This window comes from Ictalurus punctatus, chromosome 1 (assembly GCF_001660625.3).
Source record: "Ictalurus punctatus breed USDA103 chromosome 1, Coco_2.0, whole genome shotgun sequence".
Taxonomy (NCBI): Eukaryota; Metazoa; Chordata; class Actinopteri; order Siluriformes; family Ictaluridae; genus Ictalurus; species Ictalurus punctatus.
Genome location: NC_030416.2, coordinates 9,764,036 through 9,775,304, shown reverse-complemented (window position 1 = coordinate 9,775,304; position 11,269 = coordinate 9,764,036). Strand labels below are relative to the sequence as shown.

General features: G+C 39.2%; 1 protein-coding gene across 3 annotated transcripts in view; it reads right to left on the bottom strand.

Moving 5' to 3' along the window:
- Positions 1-6,219: 6,219 nt before the first annotated feature.
- Positions 6,220-11,269, bottom strand: part of LOC108265930 (cingulin) — a 41,648-nt gene continuing 36,598 nt past the window's right edge. For all 3 annotated transcript variants that reach the window (XM_017468807.3, XM_017468788.3, XM_017468798.3), the window contains exons 16-21: positions 11,010-11,099; positions 10,837-10,920; positions 10,507-10,625; positions 9,836-9,944; positions 9,506-9,669; positions 6,220-8,679 (exon numbers count right to left, since the gene is read on the bottom strand). In XM_017468807.3, the coding sequence (XP_017324296.1) occupies positions 8,541-8,679; positions 9,506-9,669; positions 9,836-9,944; positions 10,507-10,625; positions 10,837-10,920; positions 11,010-11,099 (705 nt within the window). In that variant the 3' untranslated portion in view covers positions 6,220-8,540. The remainder of the gene's footprint in view (positions 8,680-9,505; positions 9,670-9,835; positions 9,945-10,506; positions 10,626-10,836; positions 10,921-11,009; positions 11,100-11,269) is intronic.

The following is an 11,269-nucleotide window of genomic DNA, read 5'->3' as shown; positions in this document are numbered from 1 at the left end:
AAGCGACGCTCGACTTCACGTGTTTAATCAATTCATCTTCATCTCCAATCAGCTATCACGTGTGCCTCCAATTTGGTAGGAATGAAAACCTGCAGCCACACCGGCCCTTTGCAGATTAGATTGAAGACCCCTGCTTTAGAGGGATCTAATATTTATATCTATATTATATAGATATAATAGCTCATTTATATTCTATATTATAGGACTGTGCATGTGGAATACCCTCTTCAGTTCAGACCACAGGTTTTGAACAGCATGTTATTTTGGTATACTATTTAGTACAGTACTATTACGGTACCGACTGACTAGAGTCTCTACCCTCTACATAATATAACACTTCATAGTACAGCCTTCTCTTCTGCTGTACACACAATGGATGGTAAGGCAAAACTAGGAGTGCTTGCATGAACTCTCACACACACACACACACACACAAATATTAATACAGCTAGTTAATGTCTACACCTAAACCTAACTATAACCTTAACCTCAGTAACATAAATCTTTTGGCAAATCTTTTGTATTCTGACTGATACGATCAAAATTAGCCCGACAGTAGCACTAGTAAATGTTACCAAAACCAACAGCAGACACACAATACCTTTTTTTGGCATTCACTGCCACTCCTTCACACACCTCCTCACATCATTACACATGATACTCTCTCAGCTAACTTTCCAAATAACTTTCATTCCAAGGAGTGGAATGAAAGTTATTGGCATTTTCACATCTGCTCAAACTTTTTAACTATTGATGAGATCTCGGACCACTTGTTAACAACACTTCTTAAGAACTCGACCAAGAAACAGTTGCTTTACTTTGATGCTATCATTTGGAAATTAGAGCAAAAACTGAACTGAAGTGGAATACCAGGAGTGTCTGGGGGGGAAAAAAGAGAGAAACCAGGAGAGAGAACGGTGTTGCAGAAGACTCAAAACTAACTTATGCTTAAAGCCATAGACCTACTTGTGAAGTTCATGTAAGTGGTTGGTTTATAGCCAGAGTAAATGCATACACTACATATGTTTATTACTGTAATAATTTGCAGCATAATTACCACTACATACTTATCTTACTGCTATGTAACTACTCAATAAGATAATTGCTGGTGCTGAAATGCCTATATTAGCCAGTCACTACATTAACATGGACCCAATAGTGGTAGCTCAGCGTTTAAGACGTTGGACTTCTGATCGGAAAGTTGTGAGTTCAAATCCCAGCCTGCTAGGCGCTTGAGCAAGGCCCGTAACCCTCAACTGCTCAGTTGTATAAATGAGATAATTTTAAGTCACTCTGGATAAGGGCGTCTGCCAAATGCTGTAGTGTAGTGTAATTTGAAATCTCTATTAATTCAAATTTTTGTTATTACATGTGCAGGACAACCACTTGAACGGTTTCAGCTGAAAGCCACACCTGAACTAAACAGCCTACAGACTGTCTGGAAATATGGGTGTGGAAATATCAGCTGAAATTTCGAAACTCCAAGTTGCACAGGCATTATTTGGGAATGTGATCCTGCTTTAAATATTGATGTCCTTGCATAATACTCCTAGTAATTCCCAGGTATTAACTCTTGTTGACGCTGAGAGTTCAGAATACTTGAAAGATTAGTGTCTGCTTGGGGTTTCGCGAGTATTTCAGACATATAGGCAATGCATCGAGTAAGATGTTCGGCGGTTGATGTTCTGTATGCAGGACGTTGCGAGTTCAAACCCAGAATAAATTCTTGAACCGCCGAACCTTTCACTGCTCAGGGTTGAGTTATCTTATTAGAACAGGCTTTAATAGTGAACACGCTCTTACCTGTAAAATACGTTGGGAAAACTCAGAATATTTGTATTCTGCCTTAATTGTCATCCAAGTGCATTAATGACACTAAACAATGTATTCTGACTAATACAATCAAAATTAGCATGAAAACAGCACTAGTAAATGTTACCAAAACAAAGCGCAGGCACACAACCTTTTTTTTTGGTATGTTTTGCCACTCCTTCACACACCTGCTCACATCATTACATTTAACACTCTCCCAGATTTAATCAAAGGGACTGGAATGAAAGTTATCCGCTCAAAGCGTTCTTTAACGTCACTCCTGCTTTTCAACATATTCTATTTTACACATGAAGTCAGGACACACACTTGCCCATTCTCTAGAAAATCCAAACTTATGACTGTGCACAACAATTATCCTGGAGTGTCTAATAATACATCTTAAAAAGACTAATATATATATATATATATATATATATATATATATATATATATATATATATATATATATATATATATATATCTGTTTAAGTTTGAAAATGTCACACTGCCTATTGCATTTATGGAGCACACATGAGCTAGACACTAAAATTGACTCATATTTTATTTTGTCTTTGTAATTGTTGTAATGTTTAGTTAACTTAAGTACCTAAAAAAGTATCAGGCAGGCTACGGCTTGTTCAAAACTACAGCCGGATTTTTAACAAATACCAGTAAGACCGAGAACACCTGTTTAAGCATTACTGTCTTAACTTTATACGTTAAGACCTTAAACCTTAGCAACATGAGAAGATTTTAAATGTCTGACAGGTTGCGTGCCAAAGACGATGTTTAAGATCAGATTCAAAGCTGAAGAAAACTGCAAAAATCTGTAATCCACTCCCACTACATGAACCAGATTTTGAAGCACAGCTCAACACACTCGTTGTATAACAATATCTAATCATTTCATATACCTTCCTTATGAAAAAATATATACAGTGGTGCTGGGAAGTTTGTGAACCCTTTAGAAGTTTCAATATATGTCTGAATAATTACGACTTAAAATATCGACAGATTTTCACACAAGTCATAAAATTAGAAATGAGACAAATATATTCAACTTGGTCATTTATTTATTGCAGAAAACGATCCAATATGACATATCTGTGAGTGGTAGAAGTATGTGAACCTTTGCTTTCAGTATCTGGTGTGACCCCCTTGTGCAGCAATAACTGCAGCTAAACATTTCCCTATCATGTGCAGAGGCTCTTTAGGAAGTTGAGAACCCTAAACTATCCAAAGACCACTGAAGAATCCTTTTTCTAAGCGTGTACACAATTATAAATCGATTTCACAAAGCACAAGAATGCAGCCTTCCTTGAGTACATCACTTAAAGTACAAGCATTTGTCCTGCAGTGGTTGCTTTAATCTTTTTCCTTCTTGTTTTTCCCCCATACATATATATATATATACACACACACACATATGTTGTATAATATACACGTGTGTGTATATATGTGTATTTATTTTTTCCCTACCCAGTTCAGGTATTTCATGTGCTCAAACACACCTGGTGCAACTAATGAAGCCCTTGATTAGTTGCATCAGGTGTGCTTGAGACAACACCTGCTTTGCATATTTGTGTTGTTGTGAGGGATTCTATTCTATAGGGTTGAATAATTTTGAGATGGAGGAATCATTATAAGCTGCATTTTCAGTTGAATTTGGGGAAACCACTTGAAGCGTTCGTCGCGTCAAACTATTTCAATTGCTTTTGTCCGATTTGTTCATTGCAAGCATCTGTAAATTTAAACAATAAATCTGATTTGCAATGGGGGATGAAATATATAGAGAGAACCAAAGTTGGTGGTAAAGGAAAGATTTATTAGACTTCATGAAAACTCGGATAAAATCATTACCATATATACAGAATATTTACTTTTAAAGAAAATAAAACCTAAATAATTACATCGCTGACAGCAATGGAAAAAAACAAAAACAACAACTCACTGTTTTTATTTTATTTTTTTTATCGCACTGTACTGTACACCGACAGCAGGCTTTTCCGCTGATCTTGTCAGTTTTGTTTGTTATTTCAGATCCCCAGAGCTGTTGTGGCTTCAGGTCCCAATAATACCCACACCTCAACTCACTCTGTAGATGCACACAAATGATAGCAAACCAGGCAGGTATGAACACGCACACAGTATAACCCTCTGTGCAGCAGCACATCTGGCGGATATCATGATTCTCACACCTTTATTACCTGTATCTGCTTCAGGTTTTGGAGATACAAGTCATATAATCCAGGAAAAGCTTTAAAGAGCAGCGAGTGTGTGAGCTCATTTACACACTGATGAAACTACATGTTTCATATGTAAATGATGCAACACAAAATGGAACGTTAGTAGAAATGTCACGGTGAACGAGCATGAAGTAATCTGGGTTTACACACACGCATGACGTTACAGGATAAAACGCACACACCTGTACGCGACGAGCAGCTGAAATTTTCTCAAGAGTGAACACCGTGCTAGTTTATGAAACAAGATTTTTGGCAAGGATGTATACTGTAGCTCAGTTTTCACACCATGTAGCTTTGAACACAGGCATGATCAGTTCCAAGCAACCAATATCTAATAGATATGATCTTAACTTTTCTTTTCCCCCCAAAATGCAGTCTTCAGTTCGTCCCTCTGGGGAAACTTTGAAAGATCTATATAGAAAATGACAGCAGATGGTGCAGTGTAGAACCACTTTGGGAAGCTTTTAAGAAACCAAAAGAACGTTTTCATAGACACTATATGGTTAAACGTATTTGGACACCTGACCATCACACCCCTATGTGCTTTTTGAACATCCCATTCCAGATGTAGTCCCCGTTTGCCGTTTTAATAACCTCCGTTCTTCTGAGAAGGCTTTCCTCTAGATTTTGGAGTGTGGCGGGGGGATTTGTGACGTTCAGACACAAGAGCGTTAGTGAGGTCTGGGACCGATGTCGGCCGCGGAGGCCTGGGGTGCAGTTGGCGTTCCAGTTCATCCGAGTGTGGTTCAGTTTAGAGCTCTGTGCGGGACACTCGAGTTCTTCCACTCATGGCAAACCATGTCCTCATGGAGCTCACTTTGTTCACAGGGGAATTGTCATGCTGGAACATGTTTGAGCCTCTTAGCTCCAACGAAGAGAGAGAATTTGTAACATCACAGCATACAAAGACTTTCTAGACAACTGTGGGCTTCCAACTTTGTGGCAACAGTTTGGGGAAGACCCACATGTGGGTGTGATGGGCAGGTGTCCACATACTTTCGGCCTTATAGTGGCTACATGGCCATAGCCATATCTCCCTGCAGTTCTCGCCTGGTTTCAAACTGAAGCTAAGCAGGGTTGCCTGACTCTCTGTGGTCATTAAAAATCCCAGGAAACTTATAGTAAAAGAGTAGGGGTATAACCCCAGTGTCCCTTCTCAATCACGGCCCCCTAATAATCCCCATCTCTGAATTAGCCACATCACACTCTCCTCTCCACTAATAGCTGGTGTGTGGTGAGTGTTCTGGTGCATCATCCAGATGGACGCTACACACTAGTGGTACTTGAGGAGATCCCCCCCCCCATACTATGTAAAGCACTTTGAGTGTCTAGAAAAGCACTACATAAATGTAACTGTACGACATATAAAAATAACAGATTATGGATAATAGATTTGAGGCTTGACCCATGAGCCAGAGTGCAAACCAAAACCACCGTCATTCCACACTGTGGGTATTCTTCTCTCTATTAAATTATTCACATGGAGGTTAAATTCCTCTTTCTAAAGCGGTGTACTTCAGTGTACTGTTACACCGAGGGACTACTATTCTACACTCTTCTTTTGCATTTGAACATAATTGGTTAGCCAACATCAACTCCCCTTATCTTGTCTGACACACAGTACGGGCTGTTACATTAAGCCTGATTCAGGAGAACTTGTTTTAAAAAAGCCTACCCCCCCCCCTCAGACAGTCTGGCTGATGACACACACATTCCTGATGAGATAAGCCTTTTACAAACTCGCCTTCAGACTGAACGTTATCCCTGGTTTCTGTATTAATCATATGCAATAATCACTCAAATAACAAATCAGGACCAAATTTCACATCGCCCACAACGGCTGAGCTCATTTATAAGCTTAGAACCGTGACGAAACCACTGCGTTGCCCTTCACTTCTGCTCTTTAGTGCCTGGAATTCTCTCAGCGTCCACTCCCCCAAGTGCTGGCGCGTTAGTGCGGACAATAAATAGAACATTTTATATCTATATAAATAAAATCAGCACTTTTTAAATTGTTTTCCTTCTTTAACTGCCAAAAGAAGTCAAAATGTAATAACATTTTTATTATTATTATTTTATTTTTTTTAAAGAGTAAAATGAGGCATTTGAATTTGCGATAACTTTCCACATAGGTCCATAACTCCAAGTAAAAACGTGCACACATGCTTATGGTTTATTTATTTCTCATAAAAATATATGTAAAAATACAAAGTCATAGATTTAACATACAATTAAAAGCATCAGGCTGTACCATTATGTTTCAACAACAAGACTGTACATACAGAGATCGAGCGTCTCGTTCAAATTACATCATAAAATGCTTTTACTTGATTTGATCACTGATTGGTCAAGCGGAATAAGACACTCGAACATACAAAAGAAATACATCATTACACAAATAATGGTTTTTGTTCTTTGATGCAATGGTCTAAACAGATCTGATGAAACAATATAATGAAATTGTATGCAAGTGATTCAGTTTCACAAAGAAACGTCGGCTGGAATGCTTAGGTCAAGTTTTGGATAATGATACAGTACGAGAGATATACTCGTACCACTGCGCATATTAGAGACGATCACGAACACTCAAACTAAAGAGCGTGGATTTTAAACCACTCGTGACAAGACGCTGATCGCATGCATTAAAAATAGCTTTGCTGCACGTGCTTAGTTTCATGAGCAAGTCAGATAAGATGCGACTGTATGTGTATAGTGCTCTAGTTATTGTTTTTTTTTTCTCTCCGTTTAGACATTATTATTCCAGTACTGTGTACTTTAATACCCTTGATATATACATGCTATTCTTCTCTTTGAGTAAATGTGAGTGAACGGAGCATTACTAGATTAAACAGGATCACATTTTGATTGATCTATTTATTTTTTTACTATTCTAGCTCATCAATATAAAAGTATATCAATCCATCGTGCCCTGGATTGACTGTGGTGCCGTTTAAAAATATACCCTTCATCTAAAAAAATAATCGGTGTATTAGCTATAGTAAAAAGTGCAACACGCTCAGGCCCAGTGTGTATTATTCTTACATTCAGGTTTCGTGAGATCTGTTAAGTCTTACAGAGCTCAGAAGCTCTCACAGCAACCGATAGCTTATATGTGTAATTTGGTACGGTGGGATTATCTATAGCCTTCAGCTTTGCGTTTTCTCACTCTGCTCTACTCGACTGACGTATACAGTCTTTGTGCGATCTATAAACACAAACAATTTATTAGATTCTCGCTCTTTGCGAGAGTTTTCCCCTCATATACGCTGAACCAAGACGCAAGCAGATATTTTGCCTCAGTTGTAGTTGATGAAGGCACAGAATGGCTCTGCAGATTTGTAAAGTAGAGCTACAGCTAGGCTTGGGTGATCGTAACAATCTATTCATCCCTACGTGATTTTACACTGCTGTGATATTCAGCCGCTGATTATAAACTAGAAGAGCCACAAGTCTCATTTAAAAAAAACAAAAAACAAAGATGTGCGTTTAACCTATTAAATCTGAAACGGTGAAAAGTTTGACTGTACCCTTTTTTTAGTGTAGACATGGTCTCTAGGTCCAAGAGCAGAAGTGACGTTCCGTTGCAAATCTGCACACTCAGCATCACTGAATATTGTAGCACGATAAAAATGGTGTAGAGATGACTGCATTCTAATAACTCACAAGACTGGCGTACAGAATCGGCTATGTTACCAAAATTACACTCATCAGCTGCGGGCGTCGCTGAATATCGTTACATGATAAATCAGTTGGTTTATTTATTTTTTAAAAAATTAATCTGTAAATAATGTGCTGAAAACTGACGTCTTGGTTGAAAATCATGCGCGTACAATAGTCCGATATCGATTTTAACCAACAAACTAATCGATCGTAATGAATCCGGAATTGCTGACGTTCCCAAGTGAGTTTAAAATTGTAATACGATTAAAATATATACATATATTTTGAAATCCCAGAAATTAATTTAAGAGTCAAAGAATATTTGAGGATTCATGCAAATTTGCATCAAACATGAGTGCGCCCAAGCACTGATATTAAAGTTAAAGGAGGCATCTTTAAAGATAGATACATTTTCCTTAACATTTAACTCGATGATTTTCAGAGTCGCAGCTAAATTACAATTATGCGCAACACAGCTAGTCACATCTCATCGCTAGTACTATAGTATATGGGAATACCGGTAAGTGCAAACTACACAACACTTCGAGCTAAGTAAAATTGATATTCAGCTCTTAGTCTTTGTACAGTATGTATGTATGTTTGTACAGCGCATGCCCGCGTCTTCATGAGGCTCGTATAAATTGTACTATGACATCCAGTATCTACAACGGAGCCACTACATACCCAAAGACATGCCGCAAAATCAAATCAATCTTGCCCTAATCCCGCCTGTGTAAAGAGTCGCTCATTTTACTGCTGTCACTCAAACGCTCATTTCACCCACATCATCTCAGAGTGCACTTCACCTCAGATCACCCTCTATTAGCAGGAGCTGGTCTGCAGATTGCTCTCTGTGAGGATGGAGGCGATGGTGGACGAGTCAAACAGGCCTTCGTCGTCATCATCCGAGCTGAGACCTGGAGAAGCCACGGATAACTGTCGGGCTTGCTGGATCTTCCTCCTGAGGATTTAGGGAGAACACATCAGCTCAGAGACTACATTTTTGCATTTATACTGTATACGGTTAAATATATATGGCGAGCATTATGCCAACGTTATGATCAACATGGAGAACATGATAAGACTTCAGTTGAACTTAACTCCATGCAAAGAAGGTGAGCAAACCACTGAATGCTGATGTCAATGAATATAAGTCTCTCTACAGCAGTGGTCACCAACCCTGTTCCTGCAGATCTACCTTCCTGAAGACTTCAGCTCCAACCATAACCATGCCCTCCTGACCATCTAATCATTGAATTAAAAAGTTCTTGAACAACTAAAATAGGTGTTACATTTTGATTGGAGGTGAAACCTGCAGGAAGGTAGATGGTGACTACTGCTCCACATCATGCAAGTCATCCATCCTCAAGGCAACCACTGCCCTCTCCAGGACTGAATATGTACTACATGCAAGAGCAGTACCATTATTGCCCATAATATTGAAGTGGGGTAAAATCAATATAGTAGGGACTGCACAAGTATTTACCCCAAATGGTATGAAAATACTACGAGACCTGATAAAAACAGATCAATTTTAGCTTGCTAATGATGAATTACATCATTTTGGCATTTTTATAGTATCCAAGTTTATTGCTCTATTTTGCCCCCTAGTGGCATTACAGAGACTAGTAAAGACTGATCGATTCCTTCTCAGTGGCTTTAAAATGGTTTAAATGCCAATAGCATCTGGATTCTAACGGACTGCTAAACGCGAGTTTTTTCCCTGTCAGGACATAATTAAATAAAAGAAATCCCAGCGTTTCAAGTTACTTCGTGATGAAACTTACTTGAGTTCATTCTCCAGTGCTGTGACTCGAGTCTGTAGCGCCTCTTTTTGTTCCATTTGCTCCTCCATTTCTCTCACTGCTTTCCTCCGCAGTCCGTCCAACCTCTCCACCTCTTCCTCTCCCTCATCCACCTGCCTCTTCAATGCCTTCACACGCAGTGTCAGCTACACAGAAAACGCTCATAAGCACGGCTAGAGGAAATGATCTTGTACAAAAAGTGTGTACTACTTAGAATAAGGGTCCTCTCATTTGTGTGTGTGAGAGAGAGAGAGAGAGAGAGAGAGAGAGAGAGAGAGAGAGAGAGAGAGAGAGAGAGAGAGAGAAAGAAACCTGATCTCTCTGCTCAGTTATCTGCTGTCTATCCTCGTCCAGAGTCATGGACATCTCTTTCAGCTTCCTCTCCAGGCGACGTTGTGAGGACAGTGCTGCATTTTTATCTCTGCAAGATACACCAAAAGACATAATTAATTCTTAAAAAAAAAAATGTGTAAGTTCTCCTTTGAATATGAAAAATCGTGTATAAAATCACATTTTTATTACTGAGATGACATTCCTTCTGTGTAGTAAAACTGTATTAAAAGCTAGCTTAGGCCCAATCATATCTATTCTTTTGTTCCTTATATTCTAATAAAGCATATGGATATGAATACCCCCTATACAGTCCCACAGCCCTATCCTGCCACCCCCCTTCCTGATCTGCTGCTTATGTGGTCACTCTCTGAGGAAAGCACTATCTGCCCTCTTCCACATACATGCACTCAGAGACACCCACATGTGGTTACTGTGATTGACAGGGGAGAGATAGTAATGAACTCTCTCCCACCCAGACAGCATGGCCAATTTTACTCCCCAGACTCCCAGCCATGGAGTCCATAAAGCAAACGCCTTTCTGTTGCACCACATTTATAGTGTCAACAACACAGGACGATGCTTCCCCGAGGCTCATCCTCCTACAGATCTGGCTGTGCATCTAGCGGTTATATCGCAGGTTATTTATGTACCTTTCCTCATTACGCAGTCGCTCCTCCAAATCCTGTAGTTTGCTCTCGAGCTGAGAAACATTAGTGGAACTACGGGACTGGCCCTCCATCTCTTTTATACGGGATTTATAGTCCTTTAGCTACGGGGAAACGGAGGAAATGAAGGAAGTAAGGAAGATGGGGGAAGGAAAAAAAAAAAAAAAAAAAAAAAAAAAGAAGGTAAGAGAATCTTTAGGCTTGATCTAACAGTTAATAACACAACCAACAAAAATCCAGAAGCATTATAATTTAATTACACGAAATGGAAAAACTTGACTGCTCAGTGCATGGAAAATCCCTGATTTAGTGTACCTGTCTCTCCAGGGAATTTTTGTCCAGCTCTAGGTCTTGTTTGGATGATCTTTCCTGCATTAGCTCGGAACGCAGCTGCTCAATCTACACACACACACACACACACAGTTGTATTATGGAGAGCAACACACTCGCTCTCTGGGGCAGGCAGGTCTCAAAGGACGGGCGCTCACCTGGTCTCGGCTCCTGGAGACTCTGTCCGTCAGAAGCTCCACACTGTTCTTTTCCTCATCCAGCTCCAGTTCCAAGCGCTTCACTTTATCCTATAAACACAAACAAACAAAGAAATGACAAGTGAACAAAAAAAATATATCAAAAGCATACTTTATTTAAATGTCTTTTGTCAGGGCTTGAAATTATATATATATATATATATATATATATATATATATATATATATATATGAATCCTGTTTGTTTTTTTCGCTTTTACA